This window comes from Cheilinus undulatus, linkage group 22 (assembly GCF_018320785.1).
Source record: "Cheilinus undulatus linkage group 22, ASM1832078v1, whole genome shotgun sequence".
NCBI lineage: Eukaryota > Metazoa > Chordata > Actinopteri > Labriformes > Labridae > Cheilinus > Cheilinus undulatus.
The window spans coordinates 32,597,705-32,625,592 of NC_054886.1; the positions used below are offsets into that span (position 1 = coordinate 32,597,705).

The following is a 27,888-nucleotide window of genomic DNA, read 5'->3' on the forward strand; positions in this document are numbered from 1 at the left end:
ATTATCCGATTTGTGGTTTAAGTTGTGCTTTAATAATTTTATTCTTCAAAAAACCCCTGAACTGTCCAGCAGACAAAACTCAAGTAAATAAGCATTTTGGAAAATACACTTCCCAATTTCAGTCGTTTTTCAAGATCTTATGAAATAATCTTGTCATCAGGCCAGCACCACGATTGTTAACCCAAAGTAGCGAGAACTTGATCTTGTTCTTACCACACATTGATAAAATACATAAATGAAATGGAACTGTCTTAAAAAAGTGGAAATACTGAAAATACTCCAAAACAGGAACAGAAACAGTGAAAGAGAATTACATCACCGCCCTCTTATCATGCCTTCAGTCATAAAGCGGGGATTAACACACCCACAGAGGGCTGTACTCCCTGCTATCACACGTGTTGGCTCTTATGGTTGTCTCTGTTACTGTTTGGATCTAACAGCAGCGGTGTTCACGCATTTTCTGACTCCTGAAGGTAAGTGATGAACTCTTTCTAACTCATTTAGCCGTGTGTAGATTAAATGAAGATAAAGTTAAGTTAAACACGACCCTGAGTACAATTTATCCACTGTTTTTGTCTGAACTTAACACTAGGAAAGAATAAAATGCCAAGTTAGCAAAGTCCAGGTAGTACGATGCTTAAAAACTACGTTTTCGGTATTTACACACTAATATTGCGAACTTTCTTACTGCGTTATTTCTCATTGAAAATAATGTCGCTCTAGCCTTTTATGACGGTCTTTAATTGCAGTTGTAAGGCTGTCAAAAACTTCTCTGTAGACCTTATCCGATACTTTTTACATCACCACGTGCTTTTACACATACCCCCGTGTTTAAAATAAACAACAAAAGCATACAGAAGCTGTAGAAACATCCGCTGTACCCAAGCCTGTTATATCATACTTGATACATACTTTTATGATACCTCTAATCAATATGATCAATAAATTACTTTAAAAAAACTTATGAATATAATCTGATAAATGATGAAAATGCCCTCAAGATTATCTGTTACCAAAAACACCTAATGTATCAAATGAGATAGAAAATCCAAATTTCTACAAAATTTTGATATTTTTTTAATTTCAGTAAATAGTTAATTAAACATTTCAGTTCCAAAAAATAAGAATTTTCTGGCTATTATTTGTGTTTTCAGGCTTTAAGGGGTTAATATGCACAATATGATTCTCAGCATGTTTAATGATTTTTTCTTTTAAAGATAAAGTTGTGTTGTCTACTGTAGGGTTGTCATATCGGAATTTAAAACGTTGATGTAATGCTTAAAAGATGGCTGTATGCATCAGCAACTAAAAATAGTCTTAGTCATGCTGTTCTTGTTAATTTCTTTAAATCCTTCACTCTGCCTTTAATGCACGTGCCCTGGCAATGTTTTGTATCGGTGAAAAGCCATTTTAGAAAATGCATTTTTTCCAATTCTGAGATTAAAGTCAGAATTCTGAGATTAAAGTTAGCTCTGAGATTAAAAATTAGAGTCAGAATTCTGGGATTAAAGTAAGAATTGAGAGTTAAAAATAGAATTCTGAGATTAAAGTCAGCTCTGAGATTAAAGTCAGCTCTGAGATTAAAAATTAGAGTCAGAATTCTGTGATTAAAGTCAAAACTAAAATTAAAAATTAGAGTCAGAATTCTGGGATTAAAGTCAGAACTGAGAGTTAAAAATAGAATCTGAATTCTGAGATTAAAGTCAGCTCTGAGATTGAAAATTAGAGTCAGGATTCTGAGATTGACGTCAGAATACTGAGATTAAAGTCAGAATGGGGTTAAAGACTTAAAGCGAAAATTTGAGATTAAAATTAGAACGCTGAGTTTAAAGATGAGAGTCAGAATTCTAATATTTTTGTCAGATATCTGAGATTAGAGTCAAAATTCAGAGTTTAAAGATTTTAGTCAGAGTTCTGAGTTTAAACATTAAAGTTAGAATTCTGAGATTCATGCCAGTGTTAATTTCGTCGACTATACTATGACCAAAACTGTTTGTTGACAAACTTTTTTCCACGACAAAAACTAGACTGAGACTAACAAATATAGATTTGTGATGACTAAAACTAGACTAATACTAACAAAAATAGATCTGTGATGAGTAATAGTTTTTGTCAAGATGACTGAAACTAGACTAAAATGTAATGAAGTTTTCGTCAGACATTCAGGATCTGTGAAATTTCTCCACTGTTTGTAATTCTGTCTAAATACAATGCATCTGTATCTATTCTGCCTCTCAGCTGTAGAAAGCAGGGACCCCAGGTTTGGCAGGGTGCAGAGAACACACTACCATGATTTGGTACCAGATTTAGGAAAGAAAATTAATGCTTCGACTAAAAGTAAAGACTAAAATGTGAGGACTTTTTTTGGACCAAAAATAAGACTAAAATGTTTAGAGTTTTCGTTGACTAAAACTATACTCAAACTAAAAAGGGTAGAAATGACAATATGTGACTAAAACTAAAATGCATTTCTTTTAAAGACTAAAACTGAGACTAAAATTAAAAATAGCTGCCAAAATTAACACTGATTTATGCCGGAATTTGAGATCAAAGCCATAATTCTGACAAACTCAAAATTCTGATTGTTTTTTTGTTGAACTGGGAAAAAGGATTGCAGATTTTTTTCAGTGTCCCTTTTCTCCTTCCACAGGTATCATTTGATTTTACCAGAATTATATTGAAGTTTAAACGACTATAGTCATAACAAACTTTTTACCCTGATATAAAATGGAGTGATTAATAAAAATATTATTAATGGAGAATGCTAACAATTGCACAACCTGAACTGCCTTTGTCTTCTCCAATTTGATGTTAAAATGTGTCTTTGGTGCTCAGTGAGAGAGGAGGAGGATGTCCGAGAAAGGAGTGAAGATAGAGATGGGGCTGAACGGAGCCTCCCAACAGCAGGTACCTTCCTTTCCTTCTTCTTCTGTCTTTAAACATCACGTATCAAAAAATAGTGTACCTTCTTTATCTAGGTGAGTTAACCGTGTTTCAGTCTGCAGGATCAGGACACCGGCAAGGTGCGACCGTCAGCTTTCACAACATCCACTACCAGGTGATGCAAGGAGGAAACTGTCTGTGCCGCAAGAAGGGAAAGGTGAAGGACATCCTCATTGATCTTAAGTGAGTACATCTCAAATTTTCTAGATACAACTTCCTCTGAAGCCAGTTACACATCAGCATCTTTAAAAGATTGGCCTAATGTGAATAAAGGTGATGCCAGTGTCAAACGTGAGACATTTTTCTACACGCACTCTTAAAAATGTGTAGAAATTTCAAGCAGACGCCCGCTCAAACCTTGCTAAATTTGTTTGTTCACTCATGTATCTGTGAGTGGTTCTCTAAACTTTCTCTGTCCACAAATGGAACTTTCTCTGTCCACAAACTGAACTTTCTCTGTCTATGTCAGAACTTTCTCTGTCCACAAACGGAACTTTCTTTATCTTCATACGGAACTTTGTCTGTCTTCATACGGAACTTTCTCTGTCTGCGTACAGAACTTTCTCTGTGTATGGAACTTTCTCTGTCTATGTACGGAACTTTCTCTATGTACGGAACTTTCTCTATGTATGTAACTTTCTCTGTCTACGTATGTTACTTTCTCTATGTATGTAACTTTCTCTGTCTACGTATGTTACTTTCTCTATGTACGAAACTTTCTCTATGTACATAACTTTCTCTGTCTACAAACGGCACTTTCTCTGTCCTCGTATGGAACTTTCTCTATGTAAGGAATTTTCTCTGTCCACAAATGGAACTTTCTCTGTTTACAAACGGAACTTTCTCTGTCTACGTACAGAACTTTCTCCATCTACGTACAGAACTCTCCTGTCTATGCTTTCTCTTTCTACATATGGAACTTTGTCTACATATGGAACTTTGTCTACGTACGGAACTTTCTCTATGTACGGAAATTTCTCTATATATGGAACTTTCTTTGTCTTCATATGAGACTTTCTTTGTCCACATACGGAACTCTGCACTCTTTCTCTGCACTTCCCAACATTCTTTCACATACACACACATTGATAGCTAAAAAACAACATGAAACCTCAACATTTATTATTAAGAATCTTTAGAAAATAGCAAAGATGTGGATCCAGCATAAATAGCTGAACAAGGATGTTTTTAGAAGGGACTGAGTTGGATTTATAAGGGAATCAACTGAGATGATTTGTGTGTATGTGATAGAATGTTGGGACTGTCTTAGTGAGATCAAAGCAAATGTTTCCTGGAACACACAGAAACTACAGCTAAAGCAAGCATGATTGGTTGATCCTGCATCTGTTTCCTATTGGTTTACATTTCAAGCATGCAGAGAAAATAACGTACTAAAACCACTGTGTAGTATCAGCTTGCGTGAAGAGAGTCCCAACATTCTATCGCATACACACTCATCAAAGAAGTATGAGAGCCAAAAATCGTCAGAACACCTAAATACTTACTGATAAAAAAAATTAAAGATAGCAAAAAGTGAATCCAGCATAAATAACTGAATAATTTGTCTAGTTAAGTCTGTCGGAGCACCTGAGTTGGAGTTATAGGGCTTGGAAGTAAACAGAATGTTTCGTACGTGGCAGAGAAAAGTTTTAATAGAAAGTCTGAATTAAAAATCAGAGCCCAAAATCAAGACGTTATGTTCTCAAAACATTAAAATGTGCTCTAGAATTTTGCAACCATAATGATTCCATATTTATACCCCTACCCTTTGTTTTCCAGCGTCCCCTTGAAACAAAGTTCCAATCCTGGACATTTCTACTCATAACTTTGGAACAACATTAAATTTTGTTTTTAGATTGTTGATGTAATTTTCAAATCATGCTGATGATTCACAAGGCATTCTGGGAGATTTCCGATAACACTTGGTTTGGAATGTACCCTCAGAAAATCTCTGTTTGAAGGGCTATGTACCCCTCAGACTTCTTCCTATCCCTCCATTCGATCAAGAATCTGGGGATGCCAGGATACCGAGCCTATAACTGGTAGTTGGACTCAAACATTGGAAATACGGTACTCAGTATCATTTTGCCTCTCATTATTTGAGCATATAGGCAAAGTTAAAGTCACATGTTCAGTTTGGTGATATTTTTACATAAATAAGAATGTCAAACGTGAAGCAGACTGTAAATTTAGTACTGCTAAGAGGTTTGAATCTTGACCTTTTAAGTGGATCTCAAGTGTAAAGCAATAATTATGCCTAGAAATCAGACAAATATTAGTGATACTATTGAACGAGTCTATTCCAGATGCACAAACAGCACCTCTGTATGTTGTGGGGGTTCATTATTTGAGCGTTGTCGGGTCAGCTGGGGTTTCGTGGTCTTCATGAGTGGATATTGTGTGGTTGTTTGTCTACGTGCCGACATGATCCCAGCAGGAACAGAAACGTGGCCCTCATCAAGGCCCACATGGATCACACACTCTTACGTAAAGGTTTTTATAGGCAAAGGAAGGAAGCTTGTCTTTGTCCCGAAGCTCAGGTGCACTTTCCCTTTGTGACAATCACAGAGCCGTACAGGAGCCTGTTAGGAACAATGACTGTGAGCTTAAACCAACAAACAGACACAGCAGCAGGATGCTGAACTCAGCTTAAACCTTTGAAACTTCACTGACTGAAAAAAAGGGTGTTACATTCACAGAAATAAGTGTTGTTGAATGATAGAGTTCATACTGGGCCAGTCTTTTGATATTTGCCTCTGTAGAGGTAGAGATCCAAGAATAGCAAAGATTTCCTTCCATTTTTACCAGCTGTGCTGCATCTCTGCTCTAGTGATGATAAAATACGTCTCTTGTTCCATTACACAGGTCTCAGATGAGATATTTATTATACGCTCTGTTTCTTTCTCACTTTGATTTCTATTTTGTTTCTGTTATAAACCAAAACAATACATCTGGTTTGCACATGTGGCCACATCATTCTTTTTACCCCATTCTTCTTTGCAAGACTTCTCAAGCTCTGCCAGGTTGCACTGGGATCAGGCGTGAAAAGTCCCTTTTCAAGTCCAACCACAAAAGGTGTTTTCAGACAGACACAGTTCTTGTTCTGGTTCTGGTTCTGTTCTGTAGTCTCAGAACCTTGGTGCTTTCTGGCGAACCAGCCCGTGTTCACACCAGTTTAAGCAGAACCAAAATGAGAGGCCATGATGGACATGTATAGACATGTCCAGCTCCACTTTTGCCCAAGTCTTTCCTGTTGTCCTGGTATTCCTTCTTCAGTTTCTTGAGTTAATTGATAGTTTGGTCTGGTGTTCAGGTGAACCCAGCCTTCGCCATCTCTTCCACAAGTTCGGTATATACAGTCGCTAGAAAAAGTATGTGAACCCTTTGAGATTTCTTGGATTTCTGCATTGGTCATCAAATGTGTTCCGATCTTCATCTTCATCTCTAATTCACAACAATAGACAAACACAGTCTGCTTAAACTAATACTGCACAAAATGATATGTTTTCATGTTTTTATTGAACAAATCATGTAAACATTCACAGTGCAGGGTGGAAAAAGTATGTGAACCCCTAGGCTAATGACTGGTTGACCCTCCTTTGGCAGCAATAACCTCAACCAAACGTTTCCTGTAGTTGCAGATCAGACCTGCACAACGGTCAGGAGGAATTTTGGACCATTCCTCTTTACAAAACTGTTTCAGTTCAGCAATATTATTAGGATGTCTGGTGTTCATTGCTCTCTTGAGGTCATGCCACAGCACCTCAATCGAGTGGAGGTCAGGACTCTGATTGGGCCACTCAAGAAGGTGTATTTTATTCTGTTGAAGCCATTCTGTTGTTGATTTACTTCTCTGCTTTTGGTTGTTGTCCTGTTGGATCACCCATTCTCTGTTGAGCTTCAGTTGGTGGACAGATGGTCTTAAGTTTTCCTGTAAAATGTCTTGATAAAATTGGGAATTCATTTTTCTGTCAATGACAGCAATCTGTCCAGGCCCTGAGGCAGCAAAGCAGCCCCAAACCATGATGGCCCCTCCACCATATTTCACAGTTGGGATGAGGTTTTGATGTTGGTGCACTGTGCCTTTTTTTCTCCACACAGAGCGTTGTGTGTTCTTTCCAAACAACTCAAATTTGGTTTCATCTATGGACAGAATATTTTGCCAGTAGTGCTGTGGAACATCCAGGTGCTCTTTTGTAAACTTCAAACGTGCAGCAATGTGTTTTTTGGACAGCAGTGGTGTCCTCCATGAACTCCATTCTTGTTTCATGTTTTACTTATTGTAGATTTGTCAACACAAATGTTGGCATGTGCCAGGGATTTCTGTAAGTCTTTAGCTGACACTCTAGGATTCTTCTTTACCTCATTGAGCATTCTGCGCTGTGCTCTTGCAGTCATCTTTACAGGACGACCACGCCTAGGAAGAGTAGCAACAGTGCTGAACTTCTCCATTTGTAGACAGTCTATCTTACCGTGGACACATGAACATCAAGGCTTTCAGAGATACTTTTAAAACCCTTTCCAGCTTCATGCAAGTCAACAATTCTTGATCCTAGGTCTTCTGAGAGCTTTTTTGTGCCAGGCATGGTTCACATCAGGCAATGCTTCTTGAGAACAGCAAATTCAACACTGGTGTGTGTGTTTTTTTATAGGGCAGGGCAGCTTTAACCAACACATCCAATCTCATCACATTGATTGGACTCCAGGTTGGCTGTCTCCTGGCTTCAGTTAGCTCTTGGAGAAGTCATTAGCCTAGGGGTTCACATACTTTTTCCACCCTGCACTGTGAATGTTTAAATGGTTTGATCAATAAAAACATGAAAACATATCATTTTTTGTGAATTATTAGTTTAAGCAGACTGTGTTTGTCTGTTGTTGTGCATTAGATGAAGATTGGAACACATTTGATGACCAATTTATGCAGAAATCCAAGAAATCTCAAAGGGATCACATACTTTTCTAGTAACTTGCTCTTCCTTGTACTACTCTCCATCTTTACCTGGAATTCTGTCAATGCTCAGATCAAAACCAAACATTTTTTTCCCCAGCAGACCACTTTTTCTCCATTTTCTGCTCGTCTTCACAACCTAGAATGTGACACGCCCACTGATGATGTCATGGTTCCCAAGAAAGAACTATTTTTTGGTTCCAGCTGAGAACCAGCTTTTCAGGTTCAGAACCAATTTTTTTCCTGGTTTGAACGCGCCTGCCGGTTCAAAATTAGGATCAGGAACTGGAACTGACACAGAGCCCTGCTGGTCTGAAAGGCCTAAAATTCTCTGTTGGATTGCAGTCTGGGCTTGACCACTCCAGAACATTCCCCTTGTTGTCTTTAACCATTTCTGTGTAGCGTCCTCTGTATGCTTCGGCTCATTTTCTTACTGGAAAATAAATTTTCACCTAAACCATAATTTTCTTGCAAACTCAATACGATTGTCCTCCAGGTTTTTCTGATATTTTGTGGCATTCATTTTCCCCTCTACCTTTACAAGCCTTCCAGAGCCGGCTAAGAAGCATCCCCACAGCATGATGCTGCCACCACCATGCTTCACACTGGGGAGTAACTGAACTCGAGGAAGTCTAGTTCCTTGAAATTATTTCTGTATCTGTTCCCTGAGTAAAACTTTTCGACAACCTTTCTCTGAGTTGCTTGAAGGGTTCTTTTGTCTTCATGGTGTAATGGTAGCCAGGAATACTGATGTGACTGGACCTTCCAGTCACAGGTGTCTTTATACTACAATCACTGAGACACATTCACTGCCCTCAGGTCATCCTCGTTTCACAAATCTGGAGACTACAAGCACCAACTGTGTGGACCTCTGTTGAATTGGGATTTATAAAATCAACAAAAGGGTTAAAATCCAAGGGGCAGTATTAACTCTTTATAGGCACTGTAGTTTGCACCATTAGGTAAGGGGATTCTGGAGACTTTCCCCAGAATATTAAAGCATCAAACATTTATTTCCCTGCATTCTGATCTATTTCATGGAACCAATGTGTACATTTTCTGCACTACATTAAAGCTATGATTTACATTAGTGTCCTCTTTTGTTGTTTTTAATCTATTTTAGTTTCCATCAGGCACATTTTTACTCATTGCATTTATATTAAAACGTGTGGACTGTATGCAGAATTCCTACACCTGCAGCTTTATACAAGCAGTCTGTTCTTATGCAATATTGTTTTAGTTAATTTAGCTTTTTTATAGACCAGTAACAATGACATAATTCACCTTATCTACTGTTCTGCAGTAGATATTTGTAGGGATGGAGGGGTTGGATGAAGTGGAAGGGCACCATGAACCATAAAGCTCAGATTTTCCACTCTAAACCGATTGTTTTGGGAAACGCATTGGCAAGACGGCTAAATTGTCAAAAGAAGTAAACAATTCTCAGTAGTTTCTTTTTAAAATAAGCATATAACTATCTAAAATTGTTATTTAATGCTGTTTCAGTGCAGCATTTTAAAACCCAACCAAGATGGCGGTGTGCACATTTGTAGTAATCGCATTGCATAATGTACAGTGTGAGTCACATGACCCGGCACATCCCCTGAGAAGATTTCCCTACTACCTCTCTATTTCAAGGGTAAACAAAAGGACCAGGACAGAGTCTAGCATGCAAACCAAATACTTGCTTTCCTGAGAACAGATGATAAAGTGAGGTGGACGCCCCCAGGGATGGTTTATTGTCTTGTTTTTATAATAAAACATGATTTTATAATCTATATTAAAACAAAGGGCATTCCAAATCAACGTGACGTTCTCACAGTAAAGCTTGATATCTTCACGTGTCCTCCAGTTTAAGGCACCAATAAACTTTATGTCACACCTAGCGTGCCTGCTATCCTGCAGTAGAAGATAAGATTGTTTTCTGCACGATCATACATTTGACGAAGCTCTTGGGTTATAAAAGGAGGATATACAGACACGGACGGCTGTCACGTGAGGAGACAGACCAAAGCTATCAAAGCCTAAACAGAGCGGCTTGAACCAACCTTCAACTTTGAGACCACTCGGTCAATGATTAAACCCCAAACAATGAAAGCCCACAGATACTCCCTCTATAAACTACACCGCCTTTTGACCAGCTGCTGCTCCCACACACATAACACACAATAAAATACATAATCGTCAACTTTGATCAGTTTCATAACTGCATTATCAAGGTCAGGCGACTGTGAGTAAACATAAGGGATGTAGTTGAGTAATGGAGACAGAAAAAGGACCTAAAACCTTCTCAGAAGGGTGGAATTAAAACTTTACGACAGCTATTGAGAGCTAAAATTCTAACAAAACTGCAGCATCTTACTTTAAAAAAATAAATATTGGATTTATTTAATTCTCTACTTTTCGAGAGGAGTCACTGTCTTTACAAACTAAATAAGGGTTGTTTGCAGTTGAAATCGAGTCACAGAGAAGATCCTCAGATGAGGGCAGGAAGTGATTTCTGCATGGAGAAGTGCTTCTTTAAGTTTTGTGATGATTACGTCTCTTGACTTTTGTAGTGTGTGTGTGTGTGTGGGGGGGGGGCTTAGCACTGATGATACATGATTTTGAGATTGAAAAAAGTCAAAATGAGAAGTTTAAAGGCTGAAAATCTGGGACAAAAATTCAAACGTATTCGCTCAAAATGTCCAAACATGGTATTTAAAGTTAAAAAAAAGTTTTAAAAAGGCAAATATATGAGATAGAAAGTTTGCATCATGATTCTTAATGGTCAAAATATGAGATAAAATTCAAATCACTGGTTTAAAACATCATAGCGTGATTAGAAAAAGTAAAATTTTTTGAAGGAAAAATATTACTTAAAAAAATGTAAAATTGAGGATCTAAAAGGTCAAAAAAATAAGCCAAAAAGCCAAAATTGTAAATTGAAAAGGTCAACATATGAAATAAAAAGTCAAAACCATATTTTGCGTCATAACTGAGATGCAAAATGAAGAATATGAAATGAAAACAGACGTGTATTTTCCCACATTCCTGACTTTTTATCTAATTATTTTAACTTTTTTATTTTTCAAATTCTAATGAGTTAAAAGGATATTTTAAGTCGTCAAGGTTAAGTTTACTGGGGGACATCTGCAGACCTCAAACCAATGGACCAGTCATAAAAAAATATATGATCTGGTGGGCCTGGTGTAACTGGACCACGGGCTGGATTTGGCCCCCGGGCCTTGAGTTTGACACCCCTGTTCTAATACTTTGATGATTTTTGTGAGCTGTAAGCTTCAATCAAGATTGGAACAAACAAACACAAAATCTTGAAATACTTCATGTTGTATGACCTGAATCTTTAATATAATTAAATCTTTTGACATAAAAAATGGGAAAAAATAATGTTTTCATTATATTCTATTTTTAGATGCACCTGTAGAAGCCCTAGACTTGTAATATTGGGTAATTTTTAATTCCAGTGATCAAAAACTGCAAACAAAGTCCTAAACTAAAAAAAATCAGAATAAAAGAAATACCAGCATCGAAAAATGGAAAAGATATAAGGAAATTATGTGAGAACACTTAGAGTACACTGTATCATAAAGGACACTGCACTGTCATGGTTTTAGTGTCACTTTTTATCAGGAATGCTGAGTAATGATCTGACAGATGCTGTAAAGAGGGAAGTCCTGCCCTTTGGTTCCAACTAATCAGCAGAAAAAAACTCCCAGTAGTTAAAAATGTACTCTCATTTTCTGTAGAGAATAAAAACAGAGACACTCAAGAATTTCTCTAAGAAGTTTAAATGCATCTCACAGCTGCCATTGATGAAAAGCTTTTTTTTATCAGTGAAATGGGGTAACTTCTGAAAATACAGTACTGTGCAGAAGTTTTAGGCATGTTTGGGTCAAAATTTGAGGCTGAAGTAAGGTGTGTAATGGCGAGTACACCCACCTGAGGGCCCATGAGGGCCTCATCGGGGGGGAAGGAGGATTGACACAACCCAGGTCATGCTCTGGATGTCTTTGTACATTACCAAGGACATGGGAAAACAATCTGATGAAAACAAAACAAAAACCACAGCTTTAGGGCGGAGTTATGGGTAGATGTGGCGCTTAAACATAGCCTAGGGCACTGTTAGGCCAGGTAGTAGGGTCGCGACAACCCCCCTGGTTGTCATGTGTGTGTTCTAAGCACCTGAAAACTGTTGGTGGTTGCTGGGCGTATTACCAGGGGTGCAAAGGCCCAGACAAAAGCAATGCTGTTAAGCTTGACCTTAGCTGCTGAGCGACACGTGTACATGTCAAATGTGTCGCCTTCCCTCAGAGGAGGGAAGGCAACTGTTCCTCCTCTGTGAACATCAGGACCTGTGAAGAACCATTAGCGCTCTATATGCCTAAAACTTCTGCACAGTACTGTATGCTCAGTAGAGAAAGTTTGACACATGGCACCTTCGTGTACTTTAAAGAGTGGAGAGGATCCCCCTTATGGAGTTTAGACAATGGTAGTGGTGAATATGAGGGATGTAGGATCAGAGATGGGCCAGGACACCGATGAGACGAGCAGAAGACTTGTCAGAATCTGGGCCTGATGTTGATGAGCCGGAATGGAGGTAGCTGGGGTGGAGGAGGGTTGCAGCGTCCACATTAAAACGACAGGCTGACTGCCGAAGAGAAGATAAAAGATTTGAAATCTGCATGATGATTGGTCAAATGAGGTTGTGGCTGAATCTAATTAGTACTTAAGAGAGTAGATGCCTATGATCAGCTGATCCTTGGAGCAGGAAGAGAGAGGAAGTTAAAAAGGAGGGAACGAGTAAACTTATCCGGAGCTTCTTTCAATCAGGACACTTTTCTTACCCATCTTCCCCTCTAAGACAAGCTTAAAAAGCTCTGAGTGAGACAAGGGAAGGAAAATTATAAAGATAATCCTGTCCAACATTCCTACTTTTTTGTCCATTGCAATGCGAGAAAAAATAGGAATGGGCTTTTGTCACATGCAGTTAAGACTAGTTGTAACTGAAAAACCTGTTCCAAAATCCCACAGATGGAAAAAGGAATGCTGAAGTGCTGAGTCATGTCCAGGTTTAGGACACATTACTTGGAGCACTCTGTTTTGAGAGGAGAGGAGAAGGAAGAATGCAGACTTATGGTTGCAGTTTTCAGAAAGCCTGTGTTCTGTGAATAAACTGCTGGATGAAAAAACTTAGTAGACCCCTCTCATGGGGAATTCCTTACCATGTGTCAGCAAAAACGCCCACAGATGACTCAAACTTAATATACACACACTTGAGCGGAAAGTTTCACAATTTAGTCTGTGTGCAAAACCACAAACACGTCTTTCAGTTCCTCAGAAAGCTAAAACATGACTCCTGAGAGTCACAAAGTTCACCAGCAGTTACAGAGAAACTGCTGTGTCACGTTAACCTAGAGAGATGTAAACAGAACGTTGGCCCAGCTTAACTTAGCTTGGTTTAGCCTGGTTCAGTCTTTCCCAACAAGCCCTAAAAGCACCTCGTGATTTGTTTCTAACTTGTATAAAACATGAGTAAAAAATGAGGATTTGTGATTCAATGGTTTGGCCTGGTTGTGGGACAGTGGACCAGCTCTTTACTTTTGCAGGGCTTCTTCAGGAAGTATGGGAGTTTGCTCATCCAGTCTACATGGGTTTTGTGAATTTGTGGGAATATGGGGTCTTGGGGTCAGTGCATCATGCAAACAGGTCCCTGTATAGGTGAGAGCAGTGTTTGGGTTCCCGGCACAAAGTCGGACAGGTTCCTGGTTCTTGGCCTCTGCCTTATCTCTGATTCTGTTGTGATTTTTACAGACAGGATCCCCGGGGGGCTCTCAGGGGGAGGAGGGTTTTTGGTTGGGTGACCTCAGAAATTCATCTCTGCTTTTCATAGATGTGGTTCAAACGGCTTTTTCATCTGGGGACCTCCAGCAGGCATTGGGACGATTTGTAGCTGAGCAGTTGGGATGGGGTCAGCACCATGGTCCTCTGCCGGAAAATGGTCAATTGCTCCCTCCAAGTGGAGAGGGTGTCTTTTCTCCAAGTGAAGGAATTCAAGTATCTCAGGGTCTTGTTCACGAGTGAGGGTAGAATGGACCCTGAGATTGACAAGCAGATTGGTGCAATGTAAGACAAACTGCAGACATTGTACTGTACTGTTGTGGTGAAGAGGGAGCTGAGCCAGAAGGCGAAGCTTCGATTTACAGGTTGATCTTGGTTCCAACCCTCACCTTTGAAGAATGAGATCACGAGTGGTCTAAATGAAATTCCTCGGTGGGTGTCTGGGCTCAACCTTAAAGACAGGGTGAAGTGCTCAGACGTCTGGAGGGATCTCGAAGTAGAGCCGCTGCGCCTTTGCTTTGAAAGGAGCCTGTTGAGGTGGTTCGGGCATCTGATCAGGATCCCTCCTGGTCGCCTCCCTGTGGAGGTCTTGCAGGACGTCCAACAGGGACGAGACCCAGTGTAGACCCAGGACTTGCTGGAAGGATTATGTATCTCGTCTAGCCTGGGAACGCCTTGGAATTCCCCAGGAAGAGCTTGAAAATGGCGCTGGGGAGAGGGATGTCTGGGTTGACTAGCCACCACACCCTGGCCCTGGATGGGTGGAAGAAAATGGATGGATTGATTCAATCTTTTATGTTTTTACTCTTTGTTTTTATGCTAGCAAGTTAACAAATGATTGCTAGCTGCAACTTCCTGCTTAGTGGCGAAACTCGTCCATCTCATTATAAAACTATAGGTGTAAAATAAGCTAATCATCTTATGTCTTTAGCTTCCTACCTATTATTCTGAATAGCAGAGGACAAAACAAAGGGAAAAAAAACGACAATAAAACTTCCTGGGCTTATTTATGGGCTAAAATCTTTTCTGTATGTTTGCAAAGACTGATAATCTGTTCACTTTAATATGTAATAATTGTCAAGTTAGCTACACAGAAATGCTTTCATTGAGATTTGACGGGAGTAGGTTTTAAAATGCAAGTGTTCCTTATTATTGATCAGATTTGGAACATGAAATTCTTAAAGAGTTTGGGGTTATATTTGATTGTAGAATGGTCAATATATAATCCTCTTATTTCTTTCTCTCAGTGGGATCATGAAGCCGGGTCTGAACGCCATCATGGGAGCGACAGGAAGTGGAAAGTCATCGTGAGTTTCTTTCTTTTATTAACCCAGGATGATGACATTGATAATGATGAAGGCATTTTTAACTTTTTGAAGCATCTTTATCAAAAAAACGCCTTTGCATCAGCTTCTTTATGTGTGTGTCTTAATGTGCGAACCTTTAATCTGAAACGTTTTGGTCAGAATGTTTAAGTTTTTCTGTTTATAGGTTTCTGGATGTCTTAGCAGCCAGGAAAGACCCGGCAGGCCTGTCAGGAGAAGTTTTAATCGACGGAGCTCCACAACCTCCAAACTTTAAATGTCTGTCAGGATACGTGGTGCAGGTGAGACTAGCAAGAAGAAAAAGCTTTATACCAGAGGACTTTTATGATTGAGGGAAGCAATCAGACAGATCTCACTGTTGTAGAAATACTGTGAATGTTTTTTTGGTTGTTTTTGATGTTTCGGTGTTTCCAGGATGATGTGGTGATGGGGACTCTGACGGTCAGAGAAAACTTCAGCTTCTCTGCAGCGCTGCGACTCCCGGAGTCCGTCTCTCAGGAGGAGAAGGACAAAAAAGTGAACAGACTGATCCAGGAGCTCGGACTGGATCGAGTGGCTAACTCTAAGGTGAGGAGGCAGAAACAGATCCATTAAAAAACACCATGAAATGAGATGGATGGAGGGACATTAAACATGAAGGGAGAAACTCAAAGACAGAGCTGTAAGAGTGAAAGAAGACTAGAGACAAAGGCTGTCAGAAAGACGTTAAAAACAATGGCGTGCGGCACAGCTGTGTTTCACCTGACAGAGTTTTCATTTTTACACACTGTTGTTTAAGTAGGAAATAAGTTTGTGCCTCTTCAGCATTGAGGGGTGTGGTTGTCTTAAAAGGAGGGGTGGTCTGACACAAAGCTGCTGGTTTGCTATCTTTAGAGCACAGAAAACAGCTGCGCCTTAAACCACCTCAAACCTGCCCTAAAGTCTGCGGTACCGAGTGTTTGTAATGTTAAGAAAATGATTTGCAGACGTTGTGGGGGCCAGACTTTCAAATGAACTAACACATTTTGGTCTAATTAACATATTTTTGTACTATTATGTGTATTCCCTTCGATTTTGAGGCATTAACAGTGAGATCAGTCCTACCTTCAACAATGCAGACAGCCACAAGAAAGCAGATGGGATATTTCAGCTCCGTATTTCTGGGGTTGCCATGTTTTAATCACTGGGTTTTACTTTACTATGCTCTGTCCTGATTGGTTAGCATGTGCAGGAAACAGGTCTTTAATTTTAAAGCTTGGACAGAGAAGATTGCACTCTCAAAGAGCCTGTAGTTGTGGTTAACATAAAAACCTGCAGATTTAACTGATAAGTCTGTGTTTATCATGCATCATGTTTACTAATAGTGGCTGAGAGAGGGTTTTCTGTAAATATGGGCCAAATCTAAGTCATGAAATGGTTTAAATATTGAGTGTTTTGGGGGTTGATTTAATAACCATATGACTATAAAGAAAAAAAGATACCCCCAAAAAAGAGGTTTTCTGAATTGAATAGTCTTTGGGGGCTGAATGGAAGGTCTGATACAGCCACTCACTGCTTTATAAAGATGGACGTTTATCTGCAAGTTCGTAACGGACCATGGATCTTTTTTCAATTAGGATTTCAATCAGCGTGTTTTCTTCATAGTTTATCTGAGGGATTTCTGTCCTAGATCTAACACAACATGCAGAAACATGCAGAATCGCATGCATTTACATGCATCCATGCAGCAGAATAAAAATAATAACTGCCACTGTCATATGAGCGTCACAGATGATATCAACCACAGATAATATTATAAACGGCTACCTGTAAGTTCATATAACAGAATACAGCAGAGAAAATCAGTAAATAAATGTTGAGAGCCAACCTTTATTTCATGTTGAGCTCACCGAACATTATTCAGCGTAAGTCTTGTCTGATCCTGTTAGTCTACCTGCAGAGTTGAATCATCAATAACAACAAGATTTTGTTCCTTTTGTGGAAGTTTTGACCCAATCCTTTTTTAATCGTTTCTGATGTTGTGGGAATGCTTCAGTGAAATCTAAGTCCTCCACCAGCGTATTTCCTACAGTGTCCTATATGTGTTCGGTATGTTCGATAAAAGGAGATGAGTCTATCATCAAACAAAAACTAAAATCTACAGTGAAAATAACAATCCGCCAGCCAATAATGAGAGCTGGTATCAAAACACACCCATCTATAATCAGGCTACTCAGTCCAACCTGTTTGCACGCTGTACCTGAATTTTTGCCCAGATCTTCCACCTTTAAAATAGCAAAATGTAGATGTATATAGTCCAAATTGCTGTGCTTCATGCACCTTTGGCAGTGCACTTCAAGCTATCAAGACGAGGCCTAAATTGTTAAATGACAGTGAAGAACAACAACACAAAGAAAAATCAGCAAAATAGCAAAAGAGAAACATGAAAAGTTTGACACAAAACTTCAAGAAAAACGTTTAAAAAGCAAAACAGCAGTGATAAGAGGGGTGTGTCTTGGGATAACTTTCATTATGAATTGGCGCCATACAAACAGGGGTTTATTGATTGTGTGGTTGCAGGTGGGCACTCAGCTGATTCGTGGGATCTCTGGCGGTGAGAGGAAGAGGACGAACATCGGCATGGAGCTCATCATGGACCCTTCTGTCCTCTTCCTGGATGAACCAACCACAGGGCTCGATGCTAGCACTGCTAACTCTGTGCTACTGCTGCTGAAGAGGTAAACAGTAACACACGTTTACTCATTTTTCTTTTCTGTTTGATATCTTTCCTCAGTTGCTTTCTATGTTCTACTTTTTGCTTCTTTTTAAAAATCTTTTCTTAGAACTTTTTCTGTTCCTCTCACAGTTTTTAGCCACATTTTTCTCTTTCTTTTATCTTTATGAATTTTGCTCTACAAATTTTTTTAAATGCATTGTACCCTGAAAACAAACCAAGCATTTTGTCCCTTAATTCTAATTTTAAAGCTTCTCACAGTTTTCAAAGAATTTCTCACCTAAGGATGCATTAATTTAAGTTTTTGCTGCAAACTAGTCACCTGCATTGTTCCTGAATAGTCCTCTATATGTAAAGGGTGCCATCTTGTGGCAGTGTTTTGTTACTGCAAAATGCAGTTTGACATTTACATAGATGCATCCAAAGTAGCTGAAGCCAGATGAAAATTTTCACAGGCAGAGTACTGAAAACAGAATGTAATTAGTTCAATAATGTCAGACAATCTTGTGTTTTGCTTCACATTTTTTTCAGGATGGCAAACAGCGGTCGAACCATCATCCTGTCCATCCACCAGCCTCGATACTCCATCTACCGCCTCTTTGACAGCCTCACGCTGCTTGTCAACGGCAAACAGGTCACCAACAAACCTTTCCATCCTTTCCTCTGCTTCCAGTCAATCTTACCATGCTTGTTATTGCCTTAATTTTCCTGTCCTCTTTTTTTAAATTTCTTTGTTTCTTTTAATCTGAACTTCCTCTCTTTCTTCTTTCTTTTTTGATCTTTTTTCCTGTTTATTTTCCCTTCTTTTCTCTCTTACTCTTACTTTTCCAAACATCCATTCCTTCCATTTTAGAGGGACTTTTTTTTCTTAATGTTGTGATTTTGAGTTTCTTCTCTTGTTTTTGCTTTAATAAAACATTCAGGTTTACCACGCCCCGGCTCAGAGCGCTCTGGATTATTTCTCAGACATTGGTACGAACATAAACTAACTTTAATCCAGTATGAGACAGCTGGAGTCAAAGCTGATGTTTTTATATGACTTAGTTTCAACTTCATTTCTCAGGATACTTCTGTGAGCCTCACAACAACCCTGCAGACTTCTTCCTGGACATCATAAATGGAGACTCCACAGATGTTGCTCACAACGGGGCCGAGGAAGAGGCCTATGTTGGTCAGATTTTGAAACCTTAAATTTAACACATTGTTTTTATTATGAAAAATCATCTTGAACAAATTATAGCAAAGAATCTGAGGATGAAAACTTGATTCCCTCTCAGATTTAGACTTTGATACTTTGGAGAAGTCCAGACGAGGGATCGAGGATAAACTGGTAGAAGAATACAGAAACAGCCAGCACTTCAGAGAGACCAAAGCGGAGCTGGGTAGGTACCAAAATACCAAAAAAAAAACCCTCACAACAGTGAAGACTGTGCTTACAGTGATCATTCCTGGAGCCTCGTTGTTCTACTTCATTCTACAGAGACTAACGAAAGTTAAGAGGTTATACAGTATGGGATGATTGGACTAAAATGTACCAAAAAAACAAGGAAATGTTTTAATTGGCCACAATGCATGAGTTTAGTAATCAGGGTGGTTATGGTTGTTTTATAGGCTGTAGTGGTTGTTAAAAGGGTTCTTTTTAGTACTTTTAGGGTTCTTTGAGAGGTTATAAAGTACCTTGAAAAATCAAAGTATTAAAATGTCAAAGTAGATGCTTGTAAGGTCCTTGAAGAGTTTTGAAAGATTCTATCAAACATTTAAAATGTTAATGTAAATGCTGAAATGGTTCCTTTTAAAGTCTGAAAGGCTTTTAAAGAGTTTCGATGTTTTTGTGTTCTTGTAGATTCTTTTAAGGATTTTTTCAAGGTTAATTTTGGGTTCTTCTACAACACTAAGGTTAATAATAATAATACATCTTATTTGTAATGCACTTTACATTAAAAGAAAATCTCAAAGTGCTACAGGGTTAAAAACAAGATAAAAACAGATAAAAACACAAATCAAATAGACTGTTAAAGCAACAGCAAGGTGAGTGAGTTCAGCCAAAAGCTTTTTTAAAGAGGTAGGTTTTTAGTCCTCGCTTAAAAGCATCAACAGTCTGTTCTTTCAAATGCCTCCAATGCTCTCAGAAGCGATTTCAAAGGTCCTTCTAAATGGTTCCGCCTGAGGTTTTGTAGGTTTTTGTGGTGTTGTAGGTTTTTGTGGTGTTGTGACAGGTACTTTTTAAGGTTTTATTTTAGTTTATGAAGCATCCTCATATATCAGTCTTAAACAGCGGGCTTTCATACTACTGTAGAGAGTATTAATGGACTATTACACTCAGTGTGAATACTCTTAGATAAATTCTCTATACATGTGGAGCGTTAATCGACAGCAGATTAAACCACGTTTACTCTGTTTCTGTCAGAGAGGATCATCATGGGCAGACAGACGACCACCAAAGCTCCCTCTAGAACCATCACATACAACACCAGCTTCATGACGCAGTTTAAATGGGTTCTCAAGAGAACGTTCAAGAACCTCATGCTTAACCCTCAGACATCTGTCGCTCAGGTGAGAACGGGCTTCATTTTTAATGGGTTCATGTCTATGTTGAAACGGTCCTCCTAACTTTTGACACTTTGATATTTTTTGATACCTCATGTTTTAAAGGGAGACGATCTCTGAGGCAGAAAATGACCTGATAGTTGGACTTCTTTTTCTGTTGACAGTGTACAAAAAGATATCTATATGGGTCACCTAGAATCAAATGAAATGTAAAATTCTGGCATGGTGACAACTTTCCTTGTTATTGTTCGTAGATAAATTTCCTTTAACAGATAGACTGTAGATTAAAAGGCTCTTCTATCAGCGTTTAACATTAGTTTGATTTAAGATCACCAGTGATTCAACTTTAGTCTGGTTCTGGATTCAGAAAACTAAAATGAAGCAGCTAAAATGTCTGAAATAGCCAGTGATTAGGTGAGGGGTGATTCAAATAATTGTATCTGTAACAGTTTTATTTGTTTAAATTAAATCAGTCTTTATTGTCTTTATTCTTCTAGATTGCAGTGACGTTGTTCCTCGCTCTCGTAGTTGGAGCCATTTTCTTTGACGTCCAGGAAGACCAGAGTGGAATGCAGAACCGGTAAATCTATTTTGTTAATGTTTTGATTTATTCTTCAATTATTATTTAATATATGGTCCCACTGTCGTTACTCATCTGTATTGGAATTTATATTTTCTTCCTCAAGCGTTTTTCACCATTTTTACTTAAAATATTAATATTCTTACTTATCAAAAAAAATGTTTTTTTTTACTATGTAAAGTACATTTAACATCAGCATAATCAATCATAAAGTTTATCCACATTTTTCCAAGTTTCTTTTTGGGCTTTTCCCCATCTTTTAACATAGTTAAGGCCACATTGTCATCACTTTAGCAATTTTCAGTTTATTCTTTAATTAACTTTAGAAATATTCTAGATGCAGAAAAACTATAGCAGAACTTAGATTCATGCGACATTTTTCCCTTTATCTTCAGCTGCATGGTAAAATACACCATTAAGAGTCTGTTTCCTGTAGTTAAATGTTTTATTTAGTGAGTCTGTGTGTCGATGACTCTTCTCTGTTTCTCAGGTTTGGCGCTGTCTTCTTCATCGTGGTGAATCAGTGTTTCAGCTCGCTGTCGTCCGCTGAACTCTTCATTGCAGAGAGAAAACTCTTCATGTGAGTCTGAAACCCTAAAACATCCACGCATATGTCCAAGTTATTTTTGGGTTTTCAGAATTGAACTCTAATTCCTCCTGTCAAAGTCAGAAAAGAGCATCGGTGTTGAAAAAAAGCTCAAAGATGGTGTCTTTTAATCCTCAGGCTCACTTATGCTTCTTTATGCATAAAAATCTGTTTCAGTACTGTTAGAATTAATCACAATTAATTAAGATTTCTAATTAGTGCACCAATTTAAGAAAAATGCAAGTTATTGTACAGTTTCTTTCCATTTCAGCTCGCAAAAGTCATCTGAACCATGTTTTATCAAACATTTACTTTTTAATCTACCCCTTATAACCTTTTTAATCTATTAAAAGTTCTTAAGTCCACCTATAAAAGTTGGTCTGTGTCTAAAAAAGGACGCCATTTACCCTTAGTTCACTGTAGAAAAAAAGTGGCTCAAAAACAGTTTTGAATGCAAAATAGTGTAATTTTAAGATCCAGTCAAAAGGTTGTAATCAGGATTAACTACATAAACTCTGAGACTACTCATGAAAACAAACTTTTATCTTTTAATAACTCTTGAATGTACTGTATGTGTATACAGGTGCTAAAAATATTATGAAAAAGTTCAATTTTTCCTTTGATTTAATTCAGGAAGGTAAACTTCCAGATATTCTCGATTGATCATCACAAAGTGAAATATTTTAAGACTTTTTTTGGTGTATCTCAATGATTATAGTCCACACCCATTAAAATCCACAATCTGAAAATATTACAATTTCAACAAACTTCATTCCACAAAAGGAATTACATTACAGAAACACAGACCTGGAAAATTCTGCTCCTTCAGCTCGTCTGGATTGTTGAGTCTGGGGTCTCTCATCTTCTTCTTGCTGTTTCCCCAGAGATTCTCTACAGTGATGATCCTCAGATAGCAGCCCGGGGGCCACATCGGGCCCCCCCATCTTCCCATCCGGCCTTCAGAACATGATCAAATTGAAAATATGTGCAGAGGAAAAATTCTAGAGGGAATGTCTTTTAAAAATTTCTGTTTTATTTGTTTTGATAAACTCCCTGCAGCTACTAAAACGACTCCAAAATGCCCCCTTGTGGCTGACTGCAATACAGGGACTGGTCTCACTGTTGGAGCCTAAAAATGTTGTGCATTTGAAAGAAAATAAAAATATATATGCAGAAATATGTTAATTATACTATTTTGAAAATTTCTTTAAATTAATTTGAAAGTTGGCCCCTAAAGTGCCTGTTTAGGGAAAAGCTGGCCCTTATACAAATGTGGTTGATGACCCCTGCTCTACAGGGTTCAGGTCAGACCAGTTTGATGGCCAATCAAACACAATGATACCACTGTCAGTCAAACAGTTTCTGGTAGTTCTGGCTTCACTGTGCACAGATGGAAAAGAAATCAGCATCTCCACAAAGCTTCTCAGCAGGTGGAAGCATGGAGGTCTCTGAAATCTCCTGGTAGTCAGCTGACAGTGTTGACTCTGGACTTGATAAAGACCAGTGGACCAGCAGCAGCAGCAGATGACATGGACCCCAAACCATGGCTTACTGTGGAAGTCATCGGGTCTTTCTTCTTGCAAAATGGATTTTGGAATTAAAATTCAGTGGCTTTCTTTTAATCAAAAGCAGACTCCAGTCAGAGTTTAGGGATGAATTTAATCCATAAATTAGTTTTATTTCTCTCTCTCCCCAGTCACGAGTACATCAGCGGTTACTACAGGGTCTCTGTGTACTTCCTGTCTAAGATGCTGTCTGACATCCTCACGCTGAGGACCATCCCGGCCATCGTCTTCAGCTGTGTGGCGTACTTCATGATCGGTGGGTTTAAGACACAAATATGCCCTAGAACGAGTGTTTAACGTAAACGTTCTTCAGTAGAAAATATTGAAGACTTTTAGAGGATTATTTTCTTCCTGGTCTTTAATGTGAGATTTATTGCAGTGATTATTGAAGTAATTTTTTTTTAAAGTATAAATGTTTAAAATGGAAACCTCTGTATTTATTTGTGCACATCTGTAGGGCTGAAGCCGACAGCGGATGCCTTCTTCCTCTTCATGTTCTCAGTGACTCTGGTCTCCTACACGGCCACCTCCATGGCTCTGGCCATCTCCGCCGACCAGACAGTGGTTGCCATCGCCAACATCTTCATGACCATCGTCTGTGTCTTCATGATGGTGACTAAACATGCGTTTAAAAAAAAGTTTAAGACATGTTGCATTAGAAAATATCCTCACAGTGTAGATCTTAATAGGAAGCTAAGGTGACACGCACTATATGGACAAAAATATTTAGCCACACCTTTGAATCACTGATTTCAGGTGTTTCAGTCAGACCTATAGGTGTATTAAATCATACCGGCTGGATATTCTACAGTCAACTGTAAGCGATATAATTAGAACGTGGAAGCATTTAGGAGCAACAGCAACTTGGCCACCAAGTGGAAGACCAAGTAAAAGAACAGAGTGGGGTCAACGATTGCCAAGGTGCATGGTGTGAACTTAGTGGAGTGACAAATCACGTTTATCTGTTTACAGTCAGATGGTGAGTCTGGGTTTGGAGGATGCTGGAAGAACATTACCTGTCTTACTGTAAAGTTTGGTGGAGGAGGGATAAGGGTATGGAGCTGTTCTTCAGGGTTTGGGCTAGAGTGAAGGTCAATCTTAGGGCTTCAGCAGACCAAGACATTCTGGACAATGCTATGCCTCCAAATGTGTGGCAACAGTTTGGGGAAGGCCCTTTTCTGTTCCAGCATGACAGTGGCCCAGTGCACAAAGGAGGACTGTAAATTCAGGGTTTGATGAGTTCAGTGACAAAGAACTGGACTGGTCCTGACCTCAGCCCCATCCAGCCCCTTTGGGATAAACTGGAACAGAGATTGCGAGCCAGGCCTTCTCATCAAACATCAGTACCTGACCTCATTACAGACCCTGTTGATGGAATAGTCAGGCGTCTGAATACTTTTGTCCTTATAGTAAATGTTCTAGGAGCATTATCCCTATTATACTCTGACTACAGAACGACGACGGAAAGAACTTCTCTCTCTCTCTTCTTCATTTGCAGATCTTTGCAGGTTTGCTCGTCAATCTTACCACCATCCCCCGCTGGCTCGACTGGTTAAAATACTTGAGTATACCCCGCTATGGAGTTGGTGTAAGTTCACACAAATGTAGGATTCAGTCCAACCAGATCTACTTTTACTTCCTGTAGCTAATATTATTGTGTTTGTTTTTCTTCTTCTTCTGTGGTGTTTATGTACAGTGCTTAACAAATTTCTTAGACCACCTGTCATGTTTGTCTCAGCGACCATCCAGCATCATGAAGTGCTTTAATGCGGACTCTTTCATTTTCAGTCAGCTCTCCACGTTTTGCCATTTTTAACAGGAATGAGGAATTTCAAACTGAATTCACCCAAATATGAGCCGGCTCACTGGGCTTCTCTGAGAAGTCAGAAATTAATCAAGCATAACATTCAACCACTAAAACTCATTTTTCTGTTCAGGAATGCAAGTAAATAACTATAATTTGACATATTAATCAAGAAATATTAATGTGCTTTACTATTTTTTCAGTTTATTTGTAAATCAGTAAATTTGAAAATTCATGGATAACAAAAATAATTATATTTTAGCATTAAAAATATCATTTGGGTTGAAGAGCTTCTACATATTGGTGTATTAACCATTGCAGAAACATCAAAAATGATTTTGGTAATTACCAATGCTGTTAATTTAGGGCAGCTGTGGCATAAACCTTACTTTGGTTAGGGTTAGGCTGGTCTAATACATTTTTAAAGCACTGTATGTCCTTTATAACAGCAGATTTCAGCAAGTATCTGTTGGGTCATATCCATACTTAAAGACGTGAAATTATTAACCAAGCCCTCTCTGATCTTGGTCATTATTTTCTGATTTGATCACTTTAATGAGAACTGTTTTAACTCTTAACGCGCCACAGTTTTTTCAAGAAAATATTCAATTTTGATATCAAGATTTCAAAGGCTGTAGCTTGAAAGTGGTTAGAGATAAAGGAATACTGTAAATGAGAACACTCTTCAGTATGACCCAAAGTTTGTGGTGGGAGTAAATTCACTCATCTAATTTGCGTATTCTGACATCATCAGGCAGCCTCCGCTGCCACTGCTTGTACCAAGTCTGCCCCTGCCTCTGCGGTGTTTTTTTTATTCCTGAGTGTCGTGTATTGACCACCCCTGAAACCCCCACCACATTCCCTCATCGGCATTCGCCAATTACTCCCACCCCAGCCCTGGTGAGAAAAAGCATTAGCTTCGGTATGTGCTGCTTGTGCACTCTCATGGCACACGGAGTCTGTGTGGCTCCGACGTCTCAGTCTCACCGGATGACTGAACGTCATCATCACAGGGGTGAATATTCCATTATTCCTCCAGAAATTGTGAGTATTTTCACTAAAATTCGCTCTCTTTTTCTCTTTTGTGCACCGCCTACAACCACTTCTACCATTTCCTAGTCTCCTTGACTGGCGGTGCGTCTTCAAACTCACTCTCTCCAAAACTTTGAATGTAAACATGCCCACATATGCTGCTGGGATTGAAGTAAACTCATGTCCGCCATCTCCTGGTGTAAAGTAGTAACAACATTAGGCACCACATTCAGCTACAGCCCGTTGTATTCAGCAATGTTGCTTGTCGCAATTTTGTGACTTTGGCGCTTAAAGGGTTAATTGTATTACTTTTATAAAATAATAATTAACAGCATATATATGAGCCTGAGCAGAGCAGGAAGTTGTTGCATGAAACTCAAAATAAAAAAGCCTAGTGATGAGTAATATTTGAGATGTTTAGTGGTCCTGATGAATATGTTTGTGTCTCTTCAGGCTCTGCTGGCTAACGAGTTCACAGGACTGACTTTCTGTAACCAACCAATAAGCCCTCCCATCCCTGGACTCATGTAAGAAACACAAACATCCATACTTCAGCTTTTAGAGTCAGCTCCACCTGGTGGACAGAATGATGTAATACACTGTTTAAAATAGCATGGCAAAAAAGACTTGTCAATTTTGACCTTGCGATGGATGTTTTTGAAAACAAACCTGTCACAATGAAGACAAAATCAAATGGACCTTGTGCTGACAGAGCCAGCCAGCTCTGTTTATAGAATAAAGAGATGAATAAATCTTCTCCTAAGCCATAGTTCTCTTGCAGACAGAATAAGATTGTCCTCCAGGATCTTTCTAGATTCATTTTACCCTCTACCTTTACAAGCCTTCCATGACTGGCTACTGAGAAGCATCCCCACAGCATGATGCTGCCACCACCATGCTTCACAGTGGGGATGGTGTATTTGTGGTGATGTGCAGTTTTTGCCTATACAAAGCATCTTGTCTGATGGCCTAAAAGCTGAGGTTTGTTTTCACCTAAAGTCACATTTGGTCATGCAAGTTTCTGTGAGATCATGTTCCTACAATCTTCACTGGGGGGTTGTTACTGTAGGTGGCAGGTATGGGCTCACAGTCTGTAGTCGTTGAGGTTTGCAGGTCATCCAGTGTGTCCCTGCTGAAGTTAGAAATATGAAAGGAGTGAATTTTATAAAGAGACAGATGTGATCAGGCAGAGCTAAAATAGAGAAAAGTCTCTTAAACCTGATAAATCAGTTATTTCTAATGCTTTAATTCCCAGGTGTACAGGGGAGGAGTTCCTGACGGAGCAAGGCGTCGATTACTCCACCTGGGGCTTTTGGCAGAACCACCTGGCTCTGATCATCATGACCGCCTGCTTTCTCACCATCGCTTACCTCAAACTGCGCTTCATCAAGAAGTTCACTTAGACCTTCACCACGATGATGACCCTCTTCCTCATCCAAACCAGCGTTTATGTCTACGTTTTTATTCCATCCAGAAGAAGCAGAGCCCAAACCTTTTTGTCCAGGTCTCTGCACCTGGAGGTTCATTGTTTGTACATGTTAATACTACTGCTGTTCATGTTTATTTCCTGCTGATTCATATTTAAAGTATAAACAGATCAGCTCCAGTTCTCTAATACTAATGACTGATGTGTAAAATAGAAAGTTTTTTTTGATTATTTATGCACTCCTTTCTAATACCATAGTCCTTAATGTAATAACTGTTGAAAAAATGTGATTTTTGCACTTTAATGTGAAGAGCCAAAGAAGTAATTATTTCTCACCAAAATACAAGAAGTTTATATTTTTGAGTTTTTAAAAAATAAATTACTAATTTAAGATTCTGATCTCAGCCAGTGCTCTTTTTTACCTGCTCATATCTGCAGTGGAACAATTACAGTAACTAAAATCTCATGGTCCGTTTTTATTAGAGCTTACAGGCTTGGGTGAGCTTTCCAAAACAGACACTCTCTTTGCCTTCAAAATATGATTCCTCCCTCCTCCCAAGTAGACACATTTTGAAATGGTGCCCTTTTAAGTGCTCTCT

The 27,888-nt window shown here is 38.9% G+C and overlaps 1 protein-coding gene across 1 annotated transcript; it reads left to right on the plus strand.

The window, feature by feature from the left end:
• Positions 1-356: 356 nt before the first annotated feature.
• Positions 357-27,680, plus strand: LOC121504845 (broad substrate specificity ATP-binding cassette transporter ABCG2-like). Its single transcript, XM_041779918.1, has 19 exons — positions 357-473; positions 2,836-2,907; positions 2,999-3,126; positions 14,980-15,039; positions 15,224-15,338; positions 15,472-15,624; positions 17,596-17,753; positions 18,281-18,383; positions 18,673-18,721; positions 18,813-18,920; positions 19,027-19,131; positions 20,157-20,302; positions 20,794-20,876; positions 21,367-21,456; positions 23,159-23,283; positions 23,485-23,639; positions 24,526-24,615; positions 26,317-26,390; positions 27,119-27,680. Exons 2-19 carry the CDS (start codon positions 2,851-2,853, stop codon positions 27,264-27,266), a joined length of 1,947 nt encoding a protein of 648 aa, XP_041635852.1. The 5' UTR covers positions 357-473; positions 2,836-2,850; the 3' UTR covers positions 27,267-27,680.
• The last annotated feature ends 208 nt before the right edge of the window (positions 27,681-27,888 follow it).

Excerpts from the sequence above, each read along its gene's own strand:
- LOC121504845 (XM_041779918.1), top strand. The coding sequence starts at position 2,851 with ATGTCCGAGAAAGGAGTGAAGATAGAGATGGGGCTGAACGGAGCCTCC. Across the intron at positions 15,339-15,471 it reads TGTCAGGATACGTGGTGCAG|GATGATGTGGTGATGGGGAC; the intron begins GTGAGACTAGCA and ends CGGTGTTTCCAG. Across the intron at positions 21,457-23,158 it reads GCAGAGAGAAAACTCTTCAT|TCACGAGTACATCAGCGGTT; the intron begins GTGAGTCTGAAA and ends CTCTCTCCCCAG.